Below are 25338 nucleotides of genomic sequence, written 5' to 3'. Positions count from 1 at the left end.
TCACTTGAGTAATTCATGAGAGTTACCCACTACATCTGCCACTCAGGAAATTCCCTCCTGTGAGGACCTATATAGTCATATTAAAATCACTGATGGTTGGGCTTCCCTGGTGGCGCAGTGGTTGAAAGTCCGCCTGCCGATGCAGGGGACACGGGTTCGTGCCCCGGTCCGGGAAGATCCCACATGCCGCGGAGCGGCTGGGCCCGTGAGCCATGGCCGCTGAGCCTGTGCGTCCGGAGCCTGTGCTCCTCAACGGGAGAGGCCACAACAGTGAGAGGCCCGTGTACCAAAAAAAAAAAAAAAATCACTGACGGCTATTTGCCATTGATTTGATATAGATTTGACTTATATTTTGACAGAGATTTAGTTTTCAAATTAGTTTGACAGATTTAGTTTTCAAATTAGTCACTGAATTATATTGATTTTGCTTAGTCCTGTGTTGAAATGTTGTTCATTGTGTATATTCTCTCTCCCTCTCTCCTTTGAGCTAGTGGAAACATAATAACACAGTCAGAAAAAATTGTATTTCTGGCTCAAGTTCACACATTCTAGGTTGCTTAATTTTTTTTTTTTTTTGCGGTACGCGGGCCTCTCCCTGTTGTGGCCTCTCCCGTTGTGGAGCACAGGCTCCGGACGCGCAGGCTCAGAGGCCATAGCTCACGGGCCCAGCCGCTCCGTGGCATATGGGATCCTCGCGGACCGGGGCACGAACCCGTGTCCCCTGCATCGGCAGGCAGACTCTCAACCACTGCGCCACCACGGAAGCCAGTCGCTTAATTCTTTACTTCATTAAGCTATTCCATGCAGCTGTCCTTTAAACGGTACTCTTTTCCAGGGTCTTGACCAATAAACCGTAGATTCATATACTGCTTTTTCAGGAAACATATCTAGTATGTCAAGTGATGGATACAGGTGTTCTAAATCTATCAGTAAATACAGAGGGGACCTCAAAATAGCAATACAGTTCTTTGAGTTCAATATTGCCTGAGGATCAGTAAGAATGACCTACAGAATTGCATCTAGAAGCGAGGAAATCAGAACATTGGGTGTCCTGTAATACCCTCTCCAAGACTGTCCCAGGCTTAATATGGGTTATGCTGACATTAATGTCACAATATCCCCATTCATTGGGCTTTTTGAAAGAACTTTTCTCAATCCTCTGCCTTCCCTTCTATACGGAAGGAAAAAGGGTATATAAATTTCTTTGGTGAGGGTGGGGGCTGGGGAGAGGTAAGAATAATTTAAGTTTTAAAATTCCACTGTTTTTATTTAGATTTTTTTTGACTTTCAAAAGAAAAGGCAATTTCATTTTAGCAATGTTATGAGTAGAGTTTGTATTGTTTTAACACCTCAAGAGAGTCATATTTTATAGTTGTGCTTAATTTAAATAAATAGTAGAAGACATCCACATATCTTAACTAAATGAGAATTTTCTGAAAGAAGACTAAATTTCTAAGACACTAAAAAGTAAGTCTGGGACTAGAAAGCATTGATATATTAGGGATTTTTAAATCAATTCTTAGTTTTTGACTTTACAGTGTCTAGCCTTTTTTTTTAAAAGAACACATTATACCAGTGTTTCAAAACCATTTCTGCTTTATTTGTATCAAATGTGTCTCTTTTAAGGTACAATGGACTAGCATTATCAGTACTATTTTGCTGAGTTAAGCATTCATCGTGGGTGGGCCTTGGCAAGTGCTGCTCATGAACTTCTGAGTTGTCACCTTGCTCTTTTCCTTATTATAAAATAGTACGGGGGCTTCCCTTGTGGCGCAGTGGTTGAGAGTCCGCCTGCCGATGCAGGGGACGTGGGTTCGTGCCCCGGTCTGGGAAGATCGCGCATGCCGCGGAGCGGCTGGACCCATGAGCCATGGCCGCTGAGCCTGCGCGTCTGGAGCCTGTGCTCCGCAACGGGAGAGGCCACAACAGTAAGAGGCCCGCGTACCACAAAAAAAAAAGAAAAAAAAAAACAGTACATAATGCTACAAAAATTCAAATATATATTAAAATGGGTACAAATTGAACATTTTTTTCCAGATACACAAGTAGACGCACATTTTGAGGTTGATTAAAATTAACAAATTTTTTCTCTTAAATAAGAAATGCAAATAGCATCCTACTTCCAAAATGGAGCTCCCTGGTCCCCCATCAGCCCATATGGGGCTTCAGCCAGAGCCCCTCTGCACTGTTCTGTCGGTCATCCCACCATCAGGAAGCCATACGCTTTGAATTTGAGGGTCTTGCATTCATTTATTTACGGTCTCAAACACACAGTTGAACAGGGCCAATGGGAAAGGGACTGGCTAAGATTCACATGGCTGTGAACCTTGCAAAGTTCACCTTCTTTCTCAGCAGCAGGGCAGCTTGTCTGGAATGCCACAGGTACACTCATATGGAACTACTGCAAAGAATAAAATGTTTGGTTCTGTGATCATCATTATGGTGGAACAATATGTTGTAACTCAGATTTCCACAGAATCCATCACACTGACCATGGGGGAAGCGAAAGTGCCTGGACTTGCTCCACCTTCTATTTCCCTTACCTTATTCACAAAATAAATCTACTAATTTAAGATGTAGTTATCATCTTTCGGACGCTGAGGATAGTCAATCTTAACAGCCCCAGCTTGGGAATGCATATAAAAGATGTCTGTATGTGTTCCTATAAAACAGTAAATGAGGGCTTCCCTGGTGGCGCAGTGGTTGAGAGTCTGCCTGCTGATGCAGGGGACATGGGTTCGTGCCCCGGTCCGGGAGGATCCCACATGCCGCGGAGCGGCTGGGCCCGTGAGCCATGGCCGCTGAGCCTGCACGTCCGGAGCCTGTGCTCTGCAACGGGAGAGGCCGCAACAGTGAGAAGCCCGCGTACCGCAAAAAAAAAAAAAAAATTATATATATATATATATATATATATATATGAAAAAAACAAACAAACAGTAAATGATGAGGAAGAGAACCGAGTATCAAAACAAAATATAATAATTTAGACAGAAAGCCAGTCAAGGTAAAAGCAAATGAGTCATAAACCAGATCCAAACGTAAATAGTTATCACCTCTCCATTTTGCACTTCATTTGCATTGATTTAACTGGTTATGTAACTGTAATGAAACACTAAAATCACTAGACCTACAGTTCTCTGAAATCAGCAGCTTTGCAAACTTTCAAATTTCTGTTTTCAATGACAAGTCAACATTTCAAAGTGCAGAAGTTAAAAGAGACAAGGAATGATAAATGATGCCCCACAATTGCTGAAATCTGATTACAGTGAGATAAGAGCTGGCCAAATTCTGCTTGCATGAGTCTATACCTAAAGAAAAAGAAAAAGAAAAGAAAAGAAAAGTCTTTAGATAAATGACTGCTTCCATTTATTCCTTCTAAATATAATATAAACAAGGAAACAAAGAAAATGCAAATGGATTCAGGATCCCATTTACACTTAGGGGGAGAAATTAATAAAACAGTTCCATCCTGAAAGAAAACCCCCAAATCGACACTCTTTTAAGAAGCTAATTTATGCACTCCTGAGTCCTCATACAAGTTAAGCAGCACAGAATATCACAGCAGGCATAGAACAACAGATCTCAAGCCCTGCTGTGTTTGTTCAAGAAGGCAAGTTAAGCTATTCCTAACAGGAAACAAAACACAGGGTCTGGCTATTAAACAGGGATCGTTTTGCCATACTGTGCAGCCCTGAATCCATCAATTGCTGTTCCAAACAGGATTAGAGATGTGGTTTTCTTTAACCATGGTTTTGAGAAAAATGCTTATGCCTGCTCAGAATTTTCAGGCTGATATTAACTAATATAGTGCCAGGCAAGACACGGAGTACCTTCAAAACTTTCAAGACACTGTCTTTGACAAATTCCAAAGCTGTTTGAAGACAGCACAAAATGAAGGGGAGGGGAAAACCTGTGTGTGGAAAAGTTAACCATGTGAACAGCCAAATTTGGAATACCCCAAAGAGTATTTTTTCCTTTAAGTATTCAAGGCTCCATGCTATAGTGATTAATCACACAGTGAACAACTGATGTTTAGTTCCTATAGACAGAACCTACATGGATGAATATGTAGTATGAAAACTGGACTATTTTTGAGACTACTGAACATACATTTGCAAAGGCTTTGGGTAATTCTGTTATTATTATAAAATGGAATCTCCCAGCCATTTTTGTAGAAGTCAAGTACCATGTAAGGGAAAAAAGGCAAACCTTTCTTACATATGGACCTCTCTTCATTGTTGAACTCAAGAACAATCAATCCAATGGAGAAAGTGGTTCAATTTTCACTAAAAAGAACAGTTTTGTGATGGCCTGAAGGCACAGGTCTGTATTGCTACATGTTTTTTTTAACCAAGATTCAGGACACTGCCTATGTATTTGGTGAAAATATTTATTGGTCAAGTGTATAACCAGTTAGTACTACCCCTATTTTGTATTAAGGGTTGAAATTTATAGAATCTAGAAATTATCTCAGAGGTGCTTAAGAATCACAGGGAAAACAAAACATTTTTTTTTTTGCAAACCATTGTTCTAGAAAATAGCCAAAAGGGCTAGAAGAGAAGTTTTGGAAAACCCTCAAATTATTAGCATCACGAAAATGATAATTTATAGACAACAATCATTAATGACTGCTACACATAAGAGGGATACCCAAATGGGACATTTTTAGTTGTAGATCAGCCAAGAGATTAAAATAAGCATGTTTACAGAGACATAACTATTTAAAATATTTATAGAGAAAACAGTTGCAGATGATACAAAGAGAGATTCCAACAAAAACATAGCACAAATGCAGACACCATATGGTGCAATGTATGCACTCATGACCTCATGTGAAAAGCTGGCCAAAGACAGAGCAGCTGGAGCTACCTCCCTTTTACCCCCAGAACAACAAACCCTTGGGTTTGGAAGGGACTCATTATAATCATGGCCATGGATGGGTGAAATCTATGGGTAACGTCAAAGGCTTTGGGAAGAAATCTCTCAAAACAATTGTTTCTGAAAGCCTTTGCTTTGTTGGGATTTCAAGTCCAGTCTCCATTTCTTTCTGACTCCATGTAGGAGGTACAGGCAGGTGATACACAGAGTTTTTAATGAACCAAGAGAAGCATCACATTCCTTCTAGGCTCTTTTGACATCTCCTGATTATTCATTAGGCTTGAGTCAGGACCACAAAACACTATGGAGGCCCCAGACCACCACATCATGTCTGACTGCACTCTTCATCTGCTCTAAAGCACTGGGGGCCAAGCTGAGCAAATGGTAATAGGAACTCTAAATTTTGTGAGTTTCAGCATATGTCAGGCTCTGTGGTAGGGGCAAGTAAGAGAAATAACTCTCATGACAAAACTACAAAGTCAGCCTCTCGTTCTTGTTGAATAACGAGAGGTTAAGTGACTTAGAGACGTTAAGTGACTTGCTCATGGTCACAAACAGATAAAGGCTAGAATGGAACCCACCATCTTCTTTTGCTGGTCAAGCAGCAAGACAATACATTTGAGGGGAACTGATGATTGTAAGAACCTTAACCTTCTATCAAAAGCCTTTGGTAACATTGGGGAGGGGAAGGGAAGGAACATGAGGGGTAGGGATGCTCATACATCAACAATTGACACTAGTGGTCCTGAGGGTGAATGCCTTCAATCAGCAACGTGTCTCTCCTCAACCCTCCTCATCTTCCAGCCCAGATACCCGAGGTTTATAGTCAAACTCCTTCTCCAAAGAGCTGAATTTCCCAGAAGTTATCCAAAGAATTCTGAAATCATTTCACACACGGTTCTTAATTTTTTGTTTAAGGTAAATACCTTTCTCTATTATAACAGAAGACCATTTGTAGCCATAGTGAGGAATGGGAGGCAGGGTTATTCTTTGTCATCTAGGGTTGCAGAACGAATCTGCTGGGCAGTCAAATATCTTTGGGACACAGGAAAAGCCCCTGGAGCATCTTCCTCACTACTGTACTTTCAATAATCATAATAATAGGCTCCACTTTTCAGGGCATGTGATGTGAGTCAAGATAAGATATGATGATAGAAGAAAAGAGTGTGATGAGCTAAGTGCTATTGAAGAATCATATGGCCCAGGAACATTTGTTCTTACCATATTCTGCGCTGGTTTGTTTTGAACTTTGTTTTAAACTCCATGGCTGATGGCACCTCAAATTCATGAGGAATCTTTTACAAGCGAACGCTTTTGTCTATGGATCAGTGGAAATTTGATGAATAAATACTAGTAAGTTGAGGCCAGTCCATTTTTAGGCACTGAGTTTAAGTCACTTTGCAAAGAAACTTCAAATGTGGGCAATTAAGCAAGCATGACCTATCAAAGATGCCGAGCCTTCCAGATAATGTGGAATTCTGAACATATATTTACCCTGGAAGCTGTTGCTCTACTCAAGTACTTTAACTTTTAATGAAGTGTTCAGTCCTTTTGTGATGGCACTGAAGTGTAATCAAACATTAACACAAGCCAAGTCACACACTAGCATGTCTTGCCTTGTTTAAATATCTCAAATATATTTGAGTAATTGTGTAATGATTTCTGGGCCTCTGGTTGTCCATATGGTCTGAACAGACTGTCTTTTGTAGAACAGTTGTGATATCTCTCTTAGTGAGAAAAAACCAAATCATCTCTGATTTGGAGGGCTTAGGAGGTACCGCTTAAATTTCAGGGTGGTGCCCTACCTCAACTCTTGAAATGAAACCAACTCACATCTGGGCCCCAGAAATTACCCTATCTTCTGAAAATCTTGCTTTTGTTTGTGAAATACATAAGAACAATGCAGCAGGCATCACGTGACATGTTTTCTGCCATAACTGTCCTTAGGATGCAGTGACATGCCATGGGAATGATACAGCAAAGTCAGCACTGCAACCACATGTAATCTTTCTGCACATAGAACATTCTAGATGGTGGCACCAGATCATCTCAGACAGTTAATGAGGACCAGTGAAAGGGTCTGACCATTGGCAAGAACTCTGCTTTAATGTTCTCTGAGTGGTATGGGTGTTGAGACAAGCAAAGCAGCTGTTGAGTTTGCAATTAATGAAACCCAAGGTGAGTTTCAGGGATTTGGATTAAGAGCCCAGAATCTAAACATGGTTACTGGGCTTAATTAATTATTCATATTACCTGTCTGCCTAGGAAAGTATCCCAGGGAAGATCTGGAACGCTATGTTTGAAGGAATGTGCCAAACTTACGCTTGACCTATTATTTGAGAATTCTTAGCAAAATGGTTGGGCATAGATTCATCCCCAAACCACTGGCCACCATACAGCTCTCTGGTGGGACTAAGTTGGCGAGGGGCTAGTGGACAGCTAAGTCTGTTGGCCTTTCTGTTCCTGCCCAACTTCAGGCTCCTGAATCCTAAGAGGAAAACCATTTCACTGGTCATGAACAGTGCCGAATGCACAAGACCATGGAGGCATGCACAATTCGTGAGTTCTGGGGATGACTGGAATGTGATGGAAAAGAGTTTACCTTTTGTGCCTGAGGGAGCTGAAAAATAAGGGGGAAAAAAGAAGAAAAAACAATCATTATATAAGAAGTTAAGATTAACTGTAAAACTTCATTTGGCTGTCATTGGCAAATGGAAAGACCAAAACGGGGAGAAAAAGAGGAAAATAAAAACTAAAGCCAAGTCACTTCCCCATATAAAGCTATGGTGCTGGGACTTCCCTGGTGGTCCAGTGGTAAAGAATCTGCCTTACAATGCAAGGGACTCGGGTTTGATCACTGGTAAGGGAACTAAGATCCCACATGCTGAGGGGCAACTAAGCCCACGCGCCGCAACTACTGAGCTTGCGCACCTCAACTAGAACCCGCGTGCTGCAAACTACAGAGCCCATGTGCTCTGAAATCTGTGCGCCACAATTACAGAGCCCACGCGCCCTGGAGTCTGCACACCACAACTAGAGAAGAGAAAACCCAAACACCACAACTAGAGAGAAGCCCGTGCACCACAATAAAGAGCCTGCGCACAGCAACAAAAGATCCCACATGCCGAGAGGGGGGAAGATGGCGGAAGAGTAAGACGCGGAGATCACCTTCCTCCCCACAGATACATCAGAAATACATCTATACGTGGAACAGCTCCTACAGAACACCTACTGAACGCTGGCAGAAGACCTCAGACCTCCCAAAAGGCAAGAAACTCCCCACGTACCTGGGTAGGGCAAAAGAAAAAAGAATAAACAGAGACAAAAGAATAGGGACGGGACCTGCACCAGTGGGAGGGAGCCGTGAAGGAAGAACGGTTTCCACACACTACAAGCCCCTTCGCGGGCGGAGACTGCGGGTGGCGGAGTGGGGGAGCTTCGGTGCCGCGGAGGAGAGGACACCCACAGGGGTGCGGAGAGTAAATCGGAGAGATCCCCGCTCAGAGGATCTGTGCCGACCAGCACTCACCAGCCCGAGAGGCTTGTCTGCTCACCCGCCGGGGCGGGCAGGGCTGGGAGCTGAGGCTCGGGCTTCGGTCGGAGCGCAGGGAGAGGACTGGCGGTGTGAACACAGCCTGAAGGGGCTAGTGCACCACGGCTAGCCGGGAGGGAGTCCGGGAAAAAGTCTGGACCTGCCGAAGAGGCAAGAGACTTTTTCTTCCCTCTTTCTTTCCTGGTGCGCGAGGAGAGGGGATTAAGAGCGCTGCTTAAATGAGCTCCAGAGACGGGCGCGAGCCGCGGCTAACAGCGCGGACCCCAGAGACAGGCATGAGACGCTAAAGCTGCTGCTGCCGCCACCAAGAAGCCTGTGTGCGAGCACATATCACTATCCGCACCCCCCTACCGGGGAGCCTGTGCACCCCGCCACTGCCAGGGTCCCGGGATCCAGGGACAAATCCCCCGGGAGAACGCTCGATGCGCCTCAGGCTGGTGCAACGTCACGCTGGCCTCTGCCGCCGCAGGCTCACCCCGCACTCCGTGCCCCGCCTTCACCCCGGCCTGAGTGAGCCAGAACCCCCGAATCAGCGGCTCCTTTAACCCCGTCCTGTCCGAGTGAAGAACAGACGCCCTCCGGCGACCTACACGCAGAGGTGGGGCCAAATCCAAAGCTGAGCCCCTGGGAGCTGTGAGAACAAAGAAGAGAAAAGGAAATCTCTCCCAGCAGCCTCAGGAGAAGCGGATTAAATTTCCACAATCAACTTGATGTACCCTGTATCTGTGGAATACCTGAATGGACAACGAAATCATCCCAAATTGAGGAGGTGGACTTTGAGAGCAAGATTTATGATTTTTTCCACTTTTCCTCTTTTTGTGAGTGTGTATGTGTATGCTTCTGTGTGAGATTTTGTCTGTATAACTCTGCTTTCACCATTTGTCCTAGGATTCTATCCTTCCGTTTTTTTTTACACTTAAAAAAATTTTTTTTCTTAAAAATTTTTTTATTTTAATAACTTTCATTTCTTTTCTTTTATTCTCTCTCTCGCTCTCTCTCTTTCTCTCTTTCTTTCTTTCTACTTTTTCTCCCTTTTATTCTGAGCCATGTGGATGAAAGGCTCTTGGTGCTGCAGCCAGGAGTCACTGCTGTGCCTCTAAGATGGGAGAGCCAACTTCAGGACACTGGTCCACAAGAGACCTCCCAGCTCCACGTAATATCAAATGGCGAAAATCTCCCAGAGATCTCCATCTCAACACCAACACCCAGCTTCACTCAACGACCAGCAAACTACAGTGCTGGACACCCTATGCCAAACAACTAGCAAGACAGGAACACAACCCCACCCATTAGCAGAGAGGCTGCCTAAAATCATAGTAAGTCCACAGACACCCCAAAACACACCACCAGACGTGGATCTGCCCACCAGAAAGACAATATCCAGCTTCATTCACCAGAACACAGGCACTAGTCCCCTCCACCAGGAAGCCTACACAACCCACTAAACCAACTTTAGCCACTGGGGACAAACATCAAAAACAATGGGAACTACGAACCTGCAGCCTGCAAAGAGGAGACCCCAAACACAGTAAGATAAGCAAAATGAGAAGACAGAAAAACACACAGCAGATGAAGGAGCAAGATAAAAACCCACCAGAACTAACAAATGAAGAGGAAATAGGCAGTCTACCTAAAAAAGAATTCAGAATAATGATAGTAAAGATGATCCAAAATCTTGGAAATAGAATAGACAAAATGCAAGAAACATTTAACAAGGACCTAGAAGAACTAAAGATGAAACAAGCAATGATGAACAGCACAATAAATGAAATTCAAAATACTCTAGAAGGGATCAATAGCAGAAAAACTGAGGCAGAAGAACAGATAAGTGACCTGGAAGATAAAATAGTGAAAATAACTACTGCAGAGCAGAATAAAGAAAAAAGAATGATAAGAACTGACAACAGTCTCAGAAACCTCTGGGACAACATTAAACGCACCAACATTCGAATTATAGGGGTTCAGAAGAAGAAGAGAAAAAGAAAGGGACTGAGAAAATATTTGAAGAGATTATAGTTGAAAACTTCCCTAATATGCAAAAGGAAATAGTTAATCAAGTCCAGGAATCGCAGAGAGTCCCATACAGGATAAATCCAAGGAGAAACACGCCAAGACACATATTAATCAAGCTGTCAAAAATTAAATACAAAGAAAACATATTAAAAGCAGCAAGGGAAAAACAACGAATAACACACAAGGGAATCCCCATAAGGTTAACAGCTGATCTTTCAGCAGGAACTCTGCAAGCCAGAAGGGACTGGCAGGACATATTTAAAGTGTTGAAGGAGAAGAACCTACAACACCAAGGTTACTCTACCCAGCAAGGATCTCATTCAGATTTGATGGAGAAATTAAAACCTTTACAGACAAGCAAAAGCTGAGAGAGTTGAGCACCACCAAACCAGCTTTACAACAAATGCTAAAGGATCTTCTCTAGGCAAGAAACACAAGAGAAGGAAAAGACCTACAATAACGAACCCAAAACAATTAAGAAAATGGGAATAGGAACATACATATCGATAATTACCTTAAATGTAAATGCATTAAATGCTCCCACCAAAAGACACAGACTGGCTGAATGGATACAAAAACACGACCCATATATATGCTGTCTACGAAAGACCCACTTCAGACCTTGAGACACATACAGACTGAAAGTGAGGGATGGAAAAAGATATTCCATACAAATGGAAACCAAAAGAAAGCTGGAGTAGCAATTCTCATATCAGACAAAATAGACTTTAAAATAAAGACTATTACAAGAGACAAAGAAGGACACTACATAATGACCAAGGGATCGATCCAAGAAGAAGATATAACAACTGTAAATATTTATGCACCTGACATAGGAGCACCTCAATACATAAGGCAAATACTAACAGCCATAAAAGGGGAAATCGACAGTAACACATTCATAGTAAGGGACTTTAACACCCCACTTTCACCAATGGACAGATCATCCAAAATGAAAATAAATAAGGAAACACAAGCTTTAAATGATACATTAAACAAGGTGGACTTAATTGATATTCATAGGACATTCCATCCAAAAACAACAGAATACATATTTTTCTCAAGTGCTTCTGGAACATTCTCTAGGATAGATCATATCTTGGGTCACAAATCAAGCCTTGGTAAATTTAAGAAAATTGAAATTGTATCAAGTATCTTTTCCGACCATAACGCTATAGGACTAGATATCAACTACAGGAAAAGATCTGTAAAAAGTACAAACACATGGAGGCTAAACAATACACTACTCAATAACAAAGTGATCACTGAAGAAATCAAAGAGGAAATCAAAAAATACCTAAAAACAAATGACAATGAGCACACGATGACCCAAAACCTATGGGATGCAGCAAAAGCAGTTTTAAGAGGAAAGTTTATAGCAATACAATCCTATCTTAAGAAACAGGAAACATCTTGAATAAACAACCTAACCTTGCACGTAAAGCAATTAGAGAAAGAAGAACAAAAAAACCCCAAAGTTCGCAGAAGGAAAGAAATCATAAAGGTCAGATCAGAAATAAATGAAAAAGAAATGAAGGAAACGATAGCAAAGATCAAGAAAACTAAAAGCTGGTTCTTTGAGAAGATAAACAAAATTTATAAACCATTAGCCAGACTCATCAAGAAAAGAAGGGAGAAGACTCAAATCAATAGAATTAGTAATGAAAAAGGAGAAGTAACAACTGATATTGCAGAAATAAAAAAGATCATGAGAGATTACTACAAGCAACTCTATGCCAATAAAATGGACAACCTGGAAGAAATGGACAAATTGTTAGAAACACACAACCTCCCAGGACTGAATCAGGAAGAAACAGAAAATATGAACAGACCAATCACAAGCACTGAAATTGAAACTGTGATTAAAAATCTTCCAACAAACAAAAGCCCAGGACCAGATGGCTTCACAGACGAATTCTATCAAACATTTAGAGAAGAACTAACACCTATCCTTCTCAAACTCTTCCAAAATACAGCAGAGTGAGGAACACTCCCAAACCCATTCTATGAGGCCACCATCACCCTGATACCAAAACCAGACAAGGACGTCACAAAGAAAGAAAACTACAGGCCAATATCACTGATGAACATAGATGCAAAAATCCTCAACAAAATACTAGCAAACAGAATCCAACAGCACATTAAAAGGATCATACACCATGATCAAGTGGGGTTTATTCCAGGAATGCAAGGATTCTTCAATATATGCAAATCAATCAATGTGATACACCATATTAACAAATTGAAGGAAAAAACCCATATGGTCTTCTCAGTAGATGCAGAGAAAGCTTTCGACAAAATTCAACACCCATTTATGATAAAAACCCTCCAGAAAGTAGGTATAGAGAGAACTTTCCTCAACATAATAAAGGGCATATATGACAAACCCACAGCCAACATCGTCCTCAATGGCGAAAAACTGAAAGCATTTCCACTAAAATCAGGAACAAGAAAAGGTTGCCCACTCTCACCACTCTTATTCAATATAGTTTTGGAAGTTTTAGCCACAGCAATCAGAGAAGAAAAGGAAATAAAAGGATTCCAAATCAGAAAAGAAGAAGTAAATCTGTCACTGTTTGCAGATGACATGATACTATACATAGAGAATCCTAAAGATGCTACCAGAAAACTACTAGAGCTAATCAATGAATTTGGTAAAGTAGCAGAATACAAAATTAATGCACAGAAATCTCTGGCATTCCTATACACTAATGATGAAAAATCTGAAAGTGAAATCAAGAAAACACTCTCATTTACCACTGCAACATAAAGAATAAAATATCTAGGAATAAACCTACCTAAGGAGACAAAAGACCTGTATGCAGAAAATTATAAGACACTGATGAAAGAAATTAAAGATGATACAAACAAATGGAGAGATATACCATGTTCTTGGATAGGAAGAATCAACATTGTGAAAATGACTCTACTACCCAAAGCCATCTACAGATTCAATGCGATCCCTATCAAACTACCACTGGCATTTTTCACAGAACTAGAACAAAAAATTTCACAATTTGTATGGAAACACAAAAGACCCCGAATAGCCAAATCAATCTTGAGAATGAAAAACAGAGCTGGAGGAATCAGGCTCCCTGACTTCAGACTATACTACAAAGCTACAGTAATCAAGACAGTATGGTACTGGCACAAAAACAGAAAGATAGATCAATGGAACAGGATAGAAAGCCCAGAGATAAACCCATGCACATATGGCCACCTTATCTTTGATAAAGGAGGCAGGAATGTACAGTGTAGAAAGGGCAGCCTCTTCAATAAGTGGTGCTGGGAAAACTGGACAGGTACATGTAAAAGTATGAGATTAGATCACTCCCTAACACCATACACAAAAATAAGCTCAAAATGGATTAAAGACCTAAATGTAAGGCCAGAAACTATCAAACTCTTAGAGGAAAACATAGGCAGAACACCCTATGACATAAGTCACAGCAAGATCCTTTTTGACCCACCTCCTAGAGAAATGGAAATAAAAATAAACAAATGGGACCTAATGAAACTTCAAAGCTTTTGCACAGCAAAGGAAACCATAAATAAGACCAAAAGACAACCCTCAGAATGGGAGAAAATATTTTCAAATGAAGCAACTGACAAAGGATTAATCTCTAAAATTTACAAGCAGCTCATGCAGCTGAATAACAAAAAAACAAACAAGCCAATCCAAAAATGGGCAGAAGACCTAAACAGACATTTCTCCAAAGAAGATATACAGACTGCCAACAAACACATGAAAGAATGCTCAACATCATTAATCATTAGGGAAATGAAAATCAAAACTACCATTAGATATCATCTCACACCAGTCAGAATGGCCATCATCAAAAAATCTAGAAACAATAAATGCTGGACAGGGTGTGGAGAAAAGGGAACACTCTTGCACTACTGGTGGAAATGTGAATTGGTACAGCCACTATGGAGAACAGTATGGAGATTCCTTAAAAAACTACAAATAGAACTACCATATGACCCAGCAATCCCACTACTGGGCATATACCCTGAGAAAACCATAATTCAAAAAGAGTCATGTACCAAAATGTTCATTGCAGCTCTATTTACAATAGCCAGGAGATGGAAACAACCTAAGTGTCCATCATCGGATGAATGGATAAAGATGTGGCACATATATACAATGGAATATTACTCAGCCATAAAAAGAAACGAAATTGAGCTATTTGTAATGAGGTGGATGGACCTAGAGTCTGTCATACAGAGTGAAGTAAGTCAGAAAGAGAAAGACAAATACCGTATGCTAACACATATATATGGAATTTAAGAAAAAAAAATGTCATGAAGAACCTAGGGGTAAGACAGGAATAAAGACACAGACCTACTAGAGAATGCACTTGAGGATATGGGGAGGGGGAAGGGTAAGCTGTGACAAAGTGAGAGAGTGGCATGTACATATATACACTACCAAACGTAAAACAGATAGCTAGTGGGAAGCAGCCGCATAGCACAGGGAGATCAGCTCAGTGCTTTGTGACCACCTAGAGGGGTGGGATAGGGAGGGTGGGAGTGAGGGAGATGCAAGAAAGAAGAGATATGGGAACATATGTATATGTATAACCGATTCACTTTGTTATAAAGCAGAAACTAACACACTATTGTAAAGCAATTATACTGCAATAAAGATGTTAAAAAAAAAAAAAAGATCCCACATGCCTCAACGAAGATCCCGTATGCCACAACTAAGACACATGACAGCCAAAAATAAATAAATAAATAATAAATACATCTAAAAAAAAAAAAAAAAGTTATGGTGCTGATTATTCCACCTGCTATCTGAATCTGCTGAATCTTAGAGTCAACAGATAATCTGTGAGTTTGACAGTGTGTGTTTTGGGTAGTTCTGGACCTGCAACGCTGGACTTGAGGTTCTTCTGTCCAGTGGCCCAAAGCTCACAATATGAAGGCTGAGTTCTTTCTTCCTGTATGCCAACAGTTCCCCACTGCGGAGGACTGTCTGGAGACATGTGGGGCTGCCAAAACTGGGGGCAGTGGAAGGAGCGAAAGCTATTGGCCTCTAGCAGGTGGAGGCCAGGGAAGCTGCTAAACATCTTACAATGCACAGGACAGCCCCCACTACCAAGAATTATCCTGCCCATTTGTCAGCTGTGCTGAAGTTGAGAAACTGTCCTGTACATAAAGGTAAGACCATTAGAAGAATGTTGTTTTTAAAGTCAATTTTTCTTGCTTTGTAGCACAGTAACTGTTCCCTTTATTGGTGGTTAAGGAAGCATGAACAAGGATTTATGCATTTGAAGTAAGGCTGATAGTCTAAGAACAACAGAAAGGCAGTCAGTCAATCCATAAAATAAGATATAATAGCTTTCCCAATGGCACAGGCAAGGAATTGAAATTATAGGTATGTGGAAAAAGACTGAATATTTATGAGATATATTTATCTATTTTTCTACATTGAGTCTATTAGGCTGCGGTTTAATGTCACGGTGTTTGTGACTGCCATTACAGCGTGCAGGGTTTCGAAAAGCATTTTCTAATCTGGAATGGAAATAACATTATCCATATATTAAATACCAAATCTAAGAATTACATCATTTTCAAGACTTACTTTTCATAGAGACTAACATTTATTGAGTGTGAACTTGTCACTAGGTACTTTGTTAAGCCCTTTATTTGCATCACCCCACTAAATCACAACAACCCAATACTGGGTACTCTTATTATTCCCATTTTACAGATGAGAAATAAAATGGCATTTAGAGGTTATGTAATTATACGATGTTCCATAGACAATAAATTAGAGAGTGGGGTTTCCTGACTTTAGAACGTACAAATTCAATTCAACTCACACGTTAATAAAGGCCACAAACAGTTGGGAATTGTGATGACAAACTCTCTCTGTCTCTCTAGAGTTTATAACCCTGCAAGTGCCAGAAGATGCAAGATAACTAAACGAGATATCCTATGGTCTTCATTTGAATTTTCTGCCTTTTCCATTCTTTTCTCCCTGTGAACAATGCTCTCTCTTCACAGACACTGAGACTGGGGCTTTCTTGAACCCATCGTAAGGCCCTGCCCTGTGGATGGAGCCCAACAAAGGGTAGAAGGGATAAATGCAAACCAACAAAGTGTCTTGGATCTCAGAGACTTCTCCTGAATGGTACAGAGAATGTCCACAAAGGGCAGACCCCAACCTCCCAACAATACATTTCCAAGCTCTTTTATGCCGAAAGGTCTCCCAATTTAAGAAGACAGGAATGCAAGCATGTTTTTCTGATTCTTTGCTCCTATTTAAAGCTGCCACTATTAAAAAGGAAGCTCACATGTTTCTCTAGCACTTCTCAAGAGTGCAGAAATGTATCAAGAGGTGAGAAATTGAGCCTAAAATGAAGAATCACTTAAAGAAGGGTCTCTTACATATTAAACATCTTTTCACACAACGGAAAAGAAACCTTGGAGATGTGAACATTAATAGAATGATAAATGTATGTTTCCTTAGGAAAGTATTTGTGTTGAATCACAGCTTATGTCATGTGAAATGCATTGGGGAGCCATGAGAATTACAATTGTTTGATGAATTAAAATAAATACCAAAGTTAAGTCCTGCACAAATTGTGGGACTTGACAGGCCTTTTAAAAAGGAGAGCTGCTCTCTCTCCTCTCCCTCTCTCTCTCTCTGTCTCTCAGTTTTAACTTGGTGGAGCAGGAAACACCTCTTTTTGACTCACCAGTTTAAGCACATGAGAAGAAATCTTGGGAAGGAAAATGAGAGACCAGGCCTTTGTGGTAATGTCTTCAGTTTAAGACTGCCCTCAAGTTCTCCACAAAACATATATTTTCCTCAAGAAATAACTCATGAGAACAAAGAGCAACTTTCCTACCAGAGCTTTGAAATAACATAAATTACAGCTTGCAATGCCCTATACAGGTTGCACCTCAGAATAAAACATAACAAATTAAGATGGGCTCACTGGCAGCCACAGACTCTACTGCTCGGGAGTAGGCTCTTCTGATGACACATGGTCACCGAATATTCACAGTCTGTAGAGTCCTGAACTGGGAGCCAGACCAGCTGGACATTAGATCCACCCTGGCCTCTGGCTAGTCTTGAGGCATGTGCCTTCCAGCCTTTAGCCAGAGTGCTTATCCTTAAAAAAAGATGAGAGAGGGAGGGCTGGGGAATGGGCCAGTCCTTATATGGCAAGAAAGGTTAGCCTCAAGAGCCAAGTCTAACTGATTGGTAATAGATTTCTATAGGGTTGTGTTGAGAAGGATTCTGAAGTTATATCTGAGTTTTGTTGTAAAGAATATTATAACCAATTAGCAATGTCTGCTGTGGGCTCAGAATAAGGAGTGGCAAAACATATTTCTGGACACGATGATCTCTAAAGGTCTCAGTGTACTTTTTCTTTGTAGTTCTGAGCACATCTATAATTTGTATGTAAGTTAGTTTAATGTCTCTCCCCTGCTAGGTCACAAGCTCCATGAGGGCATGAGGGTACCTGCTCTGTATGCAAGTCTCTATTAAGTTCTCTATTTGTGACTGTGATATGGTGCTCACCTGGTTAAAGAAGGTAACTTATTACTAGGGTACACCTAGGGTGGATGCCAGGGAAAGACAACTGGGGTAACTGGCTGCAGTCTACACCCCCCCACCAAACACAAAGACCATGTTGATAACCCAAGATAACGGCTTTCAAGAGAAAAAGAAATATCTCTGCCAGAAGGATGGATATGAAACTCAGATTTCAATATGCTTGGTACAGACTTCTGCAGATGTGCAGATTGTCTCACTGACCCATGGATGTGCATAAAACCAGCCTGGGAACTTCCCATCATCACTCAGTCTGAGGCAAGACAACTTCTCTTCCTCAAAGACCTCTTCTTCTTCAAAGCCACCTTGTCAGGCATTGTCAACTGGGCTCCACCTCCCTGAGTCTGTTTCCTTACTTACTACATCAGGGTCTGCACAGGCAGCTTCAGATTCCTTCAGGCCAAATGCCCCCTGATTGTATGACTCTATATCCAACTATTCACATCCTCTAGTCACTTTTTAAAAGGAAGGATAAAGAAAGAAAGAAATTGTAGTACATGATGGGCTTGTACATTCCTAGGGAAAATTCCAATGGTGTAGAATACATTCATGGGACACTTCACATTCAAACCTGGAAAGACTGAGAATATGTCATCCGAGAGAGTGACAGAGATGAAGGGCACAGTAGTAACAGAAGCAGCCACTCTTGAGTGACTGCTCTCAATACACCAGGAACTTGACTAAGTGCTTTACCATCTCGAGCAGATTTGGTCCTCAGAGCAGACCTCTGGGTTATATATTAGTATCATCCTCAGTTTATGGATGAGGAAATAGAGACTATTTAAAATGGCTTCATGAAGAACCTAGGGGTAAGACAGGAATAAAGACACAGACCTACTAGAGAATGGACTTGAGGATATGGGGAGGGGGAAGGGTAAGCTGTGACAAAGCGAGAGAGAGGCATGGACATATATATACTACCAAACGTAAGGTAGATAGCTAGTGGGAAGCAGCCGCATAGCACAGGGAGATCAGCTCAGTGCTCTGTGACTGCCTGGAGGGGTGGGATAGGGAGGGTGGGAGGGAGAGAGACACAAGAGGGAAGAGATATGGGAACATATGTATATGTATAACTGATTCACTTTGTTATAAAGCAGAAACTAACAGACCATTGTAAAGCAATGATACTCCAATAAAGATGTAAAATAAATAAATAAATAAATAAAAATAAATAAAATGGCTAAAAACCTCGCCAAGGTCACCCAGTCAGGAAATGCTGGAGCTGAAAGTCAAGTCAGAGTCACGTCTCTCTGCAGCCCTCACCTCTGCTTTAACTGTCAGGCTCAAGGTGCTGCTTCTCATGCAGACCAAGGGCGCTAGCACCAACCCAACGTTTTGGGGCCTCTCAGGCTATTCCATCCATGAGTCCCCCGATGAGGAAGAGGGAATGAGAAATACTGGCACCACCCCTTACAGAAGAGTCTGGATGGAGAATCTAGCCTACCACGCTTCTCAGCATGTAGTGTATGATGTATGGTGTAGCACAAATAGTTACCATGTCTTCTCCTGTCACAGACAAACTTGTTCTTCCCTCATCTTGGAATGCTCCCTCGTACCCTCCCCCCTTGTCCAGCAAACACCTACTTCACTGGTCAGTTGTCACTGTCTTAACAAAGTCCTGTCTGACTTCTCATATCAAATGTCCTCATCACATGCCCTCATAATATCACCTATTGCCTATTCATAGCATAGTTACTGCTAGTAGCAGTAACTGCCATTCTGCCCTTTTTTGGTAACAGAAACCCACCTTTTAGCCAGGCTCAGCTAAACGACCCTATTAGAACTTGGTGTGGCTAAGTGATTCAGTTGTGGTCAATGAGATATCCATGGATGTGGTTTTTCCAGATAGTACCCTTGAAAGGACTCCTTCCATCCTGCTGGCCGGAAGGCAGATGTGATGGCTGGTGCTTTAGCAGTCATTCTGGACTATGAGGTTGTCTTGGATAGAAACCACATGCTGCGATGTTGCCGACAGCAGTAATGACAGGCAGTTATAATAGCTATGACATACTATCCACCATTCTAAGTGCTTTACCTATATTAATTTATTGAAAACTCACAGAAACTTTATCAGGTAAGTTCTATTATTACCTCAATTTTCCATGAAACTACAAGGTCACATAGCCAGAGAGCAGCAAAGATAGTGTTTGAGAAGGGAGGCCAGTAAGAAGACTACTGAATAATCTGAATGAGAGATGAAAGAGATAGTGCTGGTAGTGGAGGTGGCAGGCAGTGGTCTGACCCTAGATCTACTTGAGAGAAGAGATGATGGACTGGATAATAGATAATATGAGAGAAGGACACACATCAAGTCTGCGTCTAAGGCTTTTGGCCCAGGTAAATGCAAAAACGGAGCCTCTGTTTACTGAGAAGAAGACTATGGGAGAAGCATTTCTGAGAAAAAAAAACAAAACACAGAGTTCAGTTTTGTCTAAAATGGACAATTTGAGCATGTCCCCTAGACTTGCAGGCAGAGGTGTAGGGTAGGCAGCTTGGTCATCGTGAGCATGCAGGGAGTGAGTACAGGGACTGAATCATGGGGTAATTGTGGGGCACCAGTTAGAGGCCTGTGTGCTAAGGTAGGCCAGGAAAAAGAGCTGTGAGGAGCCACAGGGGAGGCGGAAGAGATCCGAGTGTGCTTTTGAGTCCCTGATGGTAAGTAAAGGTGTTTCAAAAAGCAAGGGCTTCCCTGGTGGCACAGTGGTTGAGAGTCCACCTGCCGATGCAGGGGACATGGGTTCATGCCCTGGTCTGGGAAGATCCCACATGCCGCGGAGCGGCTGGGCCCATGAGCCTTGGCCGCTGAGCTTGCGCGTCCGGAGCCTGTGCTCCACAACGGGAGAGGCCACAACAGTGAGAGGTCCGTGTACTGCAAAAAAAAAAAAAGCATTTTCTGCACCGAAGGGAATGTTTTTGTTTTAACTTTCCTCGTTTACTTCATATCTATCTCAGAGTCCCATAGAGAGCCACAGGGGCAAGTGAGGGGACATCCATCACTCCAGCTCAACGAACTTCTGCAGTTGAGTGGACTCTTTTTCAAAAATAAAACTCAATTAAAGTTATATTGATCAAAACAACACATTCACTATGAAATATGTAAAGACCAAATGGGACATAAAGTATTCTCCTGCCAACTGTATAAAACATAACAAAACAAAAAAAGCCGGGTCTACATATGTTTATTCCATTTGTAAAACTGGCCCTTTGCCTTGGGCCTTATGAATGAGTGATAAATCCCTGTTTGCTGCAAAGGTTCCCTGTGTTCGTTTTCTTTTTTCTTTTTCTTTTTCTTTTTACCTATGCATGTTTACATTTATAATCCTCCATTCTTCTTCATTAAGCAATGTGGATAAAGATTCCTACTCCTATATGTATCAGAGGACGTTCTGTTCATTGGTTCAAACTCCAAAACCTACACCAGGAGGAGAAGGCCTCTGATGAGCTAGGTGGTGGAGGTTCTGCCCACATCCATCCACTTCTGCCACCCCACACCAAGCCACCACTGCTGCTCGTCCATCTCCTCAGTTCCACTCCTCCCCCTGGTCCTTCCTCTATACTGCATCCAGAACAATCTAAAAGTATAAGCCTGGTGCTTTGCTGGCCCTGTTGTCCAAGCCTCGCCTGCCTCAAAGCCTTCATGTGGCTATTTCTTCTGACTGGCTGACACTCTCCCACCATGTCAATTCCCTGACACCCCCCACGACCCCTGCCTCACTGATTCCTACTCATCTGTCAGATGTCAGCTCTGAAGGAACCTCCTCTGACAGCAGTTCCTATCTCAACCCCAAGTATCTTTCTATGACATCATCTTGTTTATTCCTGTCTTAACATTTATTGCATTCTGTAATCTTCTTGTTTATTTTTTTTACTACTTCTCCACATAAGAACTCAAGATCCATCTAGGGGCCACATGAATGAACAATTTATTCATTGCTGTATCACCAGGAACTAGACCTGTACTGTACCTGGCCCTTGGTAAGAATTCACGAAGGAGTATTTGTTGGAGGAAGAGAGGGAGGGAACAAGGAAAGAGAAAGAAAGGAAGGAAGGAAGGGAGGGAGGGAGGGAGGGAGGGAGAAAGGGAGGGAGGAAGGAGGGCCTTGGAGTTTGGTAGACCAGGTTTCCAATCCCACCTCTATCTCTTATGAGCTGTAAGGACTTAGGCAACAATATATCATCTCTGAGCTCTGGACTTCTCATCTGTAATATTATAGTAATAATACTATTTCATGGAATTAATGTAAGGATTAAATGAGATAAATACATGTTAAGCCCCTGTGAAAGCCACTGGCCCATAATGGCTGCTGTTTTCACCTCATGACCCTGTAACCTCTAGAGTTTTCAGGGGTGCCCCAACCTGGTGTTGTGTGAGAAGTATACTAATAAGCAAGGGCCTCATGGTCCACAGATAAACCCACAGACCTAAGATCACAAACATTCTCAATGGACCATCACTTCTTCACAGTGGGTTATGTGAAGAAGTGTTAAGGCCTGAATAACGTGCTTACTCTTTACAGTGGGCATGTGTTTCTTTGCTCTCACCATCAACTCCCTTCTTTCCTAGTAGTGGCCCTAGTGGTAGGGCAGCGGTCCCCAACCTTTTTGGCACCAGGGACCGGTTATGTGGACGACAATTTTTCCATGGACGGGGGCGGTGGGGGGTATGGTTCAGGTGGTAATGTGAGCCATGCGGGGGCAGGGATGGCTCAGGTGGTAATGCGAGGGAGGGGGAGTGGCAGATGAAGCTTCACTTGCTCGCCCACCGCTCACCTCCTGCTACGCGGCCTGGTTCCTAACAGGCCGCAGACTGGTATCCGTCTGTGACACGGGGGTTGGGGACCCCTGTAGTAGGGTAAGGCTCTACTCCAAGCCCCATGATGTGGGCAGTGCCCAGACCTCAGCCAATCAATTCATCACTGGCCCCAACAATTGGCTCAGGGTGCACATGTGACCGCACCTAGTCTACTAAGGACTTTTACAGAAGTAACCAAATATCAATCCCCCATCCTCCTTTCTCTCTGCCTCCCTTTCCTCTCTCCACTAGAGTCTGAGAGGATGTGCTGCTGGGGACAGATCATCAAATGGGACCTTAGAGTGAAGCCAGCACCATGGAAAGCAGGGCAGTGAGACAGATAGAACTCAGCACCAGTGGTGTCACTGGATCCCATGTCCATCCATGAGACTTAGCTTCTAGAGGCTTCCAGCTCGGTACAAGGCATGGGGACATCCTGAGTGAACTGAGTTTTTCTCATTATTTCCACAGATACTTGTAGCTGGCCATCTCTAGGTACAGACCATGGCTACTCAGAGCTAGATTTTACTCATACAGATCAAGAGACTTATCAAAATATTTCTGTACCATTTGCTCAGCTTCAAAAATACTCAGCAGTAATTTCCTCAAAATATTTCCAAGGGTATGTGTGAAATTTCCTTACAAACACACAGGGCATCATATTCCTCCAAAAAACAGAAGCTATTTTGGCCTGAGAATATTAGGTAAGTCAGGAGATAAATCGGTATCTCTCTGTGTCAATTTTCCTTCTTAGAATCTCCTCCTCCCTGGGCTTTATCGTGAGTGTCAATTTACTCCCACTGCCCCATATTCTTTCTCTAGCTCCTTAAATGTGGACGCCAGGCTGCTCCCTCTACAATCCCTAGTCCCGTGGCTTTATCCAGTCCCTTGTCATGGCGGTGGTGAAGAAGGATGAGGAGGAAAGAGTAGGAGTAGAGGTAGAGATAGATAACCCTGCAGAGTGGAAGACAAGAACAAAAACAGGGTCAATAAAAGAAGATAAATATAACTAACTTTTCTACTTTGAAGTAATTTAAGTACCCATTCCAATTTTCCCTTCATATCCTATACGTTTTTCAAACCTTGTTGGAAAGATCATGAAGAGAATGGTATGTATGTATTCCAAATTGTCTTACTTTTATTGGTTTGGGTATTATCTTGCCTAACCATATATAATTTAATAGTGATTTCTCAACATCTAGTTTGGGATACAGATGGAACTTTAACTTCTTTTTCCAACATCATATTTAAAGTCAAGAAAAATATAGACAGAAAGACCCATCTTTGTAATACACATGTTGTTTAAAATGTTTCTTTTTAAAAAAAAAAAAATCACACAAGCAATGCTTGTTTCTTATAGAAAATTAGATCTCAAAGATAAGCAACAGAAGAAATTTAAAGCCACTGATGATGCTAACATCCATTGTTGATTTCAGTTAATGCCAATTATTCAATTATTTGAATATAAAAATATTACTTACTGAATTCCTTATTATTAGCTATCTATGCTGTATTCACCTTGTCACTAAATGGATGACACTGTAATAAACATCTTTGTAGTGAAATTTTTACATACACTATCAACTTTTCAAGAAGTTGAATAATTGATCAAAGGGCATTGCCTATTTCAGTCCAAGTATTCTCAAGGAAAGTTGTCCTGATTTACACTCTGACCAGGATTCTCTCTTTCCAATGTCAGTTTCAACACTCCAAACCAACACTAAGTATTACCATCTTAAAAAATCTCCCAGGAATTTAAAAATACAGATTATATGGATGAGTCTTTTCCATGTTCCAAATGAGTTTAAAGCAGAGAAAATATTAAATTTTAAAATGCCTAAAGGGCAAGGGCTTGCTCTGTTTCAGGTCTCCAGAGAACACTGTCCAGGCCACTGCAGACTAGCATCCTTAGGTTATTTAGTAGAAAAGATGTAGATAACTAAGGGTCAGGTTTTTCAAACTGAACTCTGAATGAAAAAATCCAGTGTCTTTTTTTGCAGCAGTAGAGCCCTGCCTAGATGAAAGGCAAGCCCGCATAAATTATTCACTTGATGGCAGACATTTTTGGGGACATGGAAAATGTGGATTATTAATGGGCAGACCAGAACAATTCTCACATTACATATAGCTGGGGGAAAGCCCCAGACATATTTGCTCGTTATAAAGTTCTGAAAATTCTCACAACAAGAAGTCATTTCTCATCAGGCATGAACTCTGCACTGTATCAGAAAAATACATTTCCAATTAAAATTGTCATTCTTCAGCCTTATTTTGGGTGGCCATCTTGCTGAAAAATTATCTGGAGTTCTGGCAATGTGGGAGAGCCCAAGGTCCTGATGGTTCCCTGTGAGAACATGGAGTTGGTAGAATCAAAAAGAAATTTGGCAAAGTTCAGATAAAACCACCACCATGATGTGTGTGTATTTCCGCTTGGAAACCACATTGTTCCACATGGCAGGCCAGGGATCAGTGTAGATTAAGGAGGATCTGATAGGGAAGGAAGCTCTTTTCTGCAGGATTCATTTT

General features: G+C 41.8%; 1 protein-coding gene across 1 annotated transcript in view; it reads right to left on the bottom strand.

The window, feature by feature from the left end:
• Window positions 1-25338, bottom strand: part of CACNA2D3 (calcium voltage-gated channel auxiliary subunit alpha2delta 3) — a 781826-nt gene that overhangs the window by 219425 nt on the left and 537063 nt on the right. Inside the window, exon 14 of the mRNA XM_029243037.1 lies at window positions 7481-7498. Coding sequence (XP_029098870.1) covers window positions 7481-7498 — 18 coding nt within the window. The remainder of the gene's footprint in view (window positions 1-7480; window positions 7499-25338) is intronic.

The sequence above is a fragment of the Monodon monoceros genome, unplaced genomic scaffold (genome assembly GCF_005190385.1).
Source record: "Monodon monoceros isolate NGI ecotype Baffin Bay Population unplaced genomic scaffold, NGI_Narwhal_1 Super_Scaffold_3, whole genome shotgun sequence".
Lineage (NCBI taxonomy): Eukaryota > Metazoa > Chordata > Mammalia > Artiodactyla > Monodontidae > Monodon > Monodon monoceros.
This window is presented reverse-complemented; position numbering and strand designations above follow the sequence as displayed.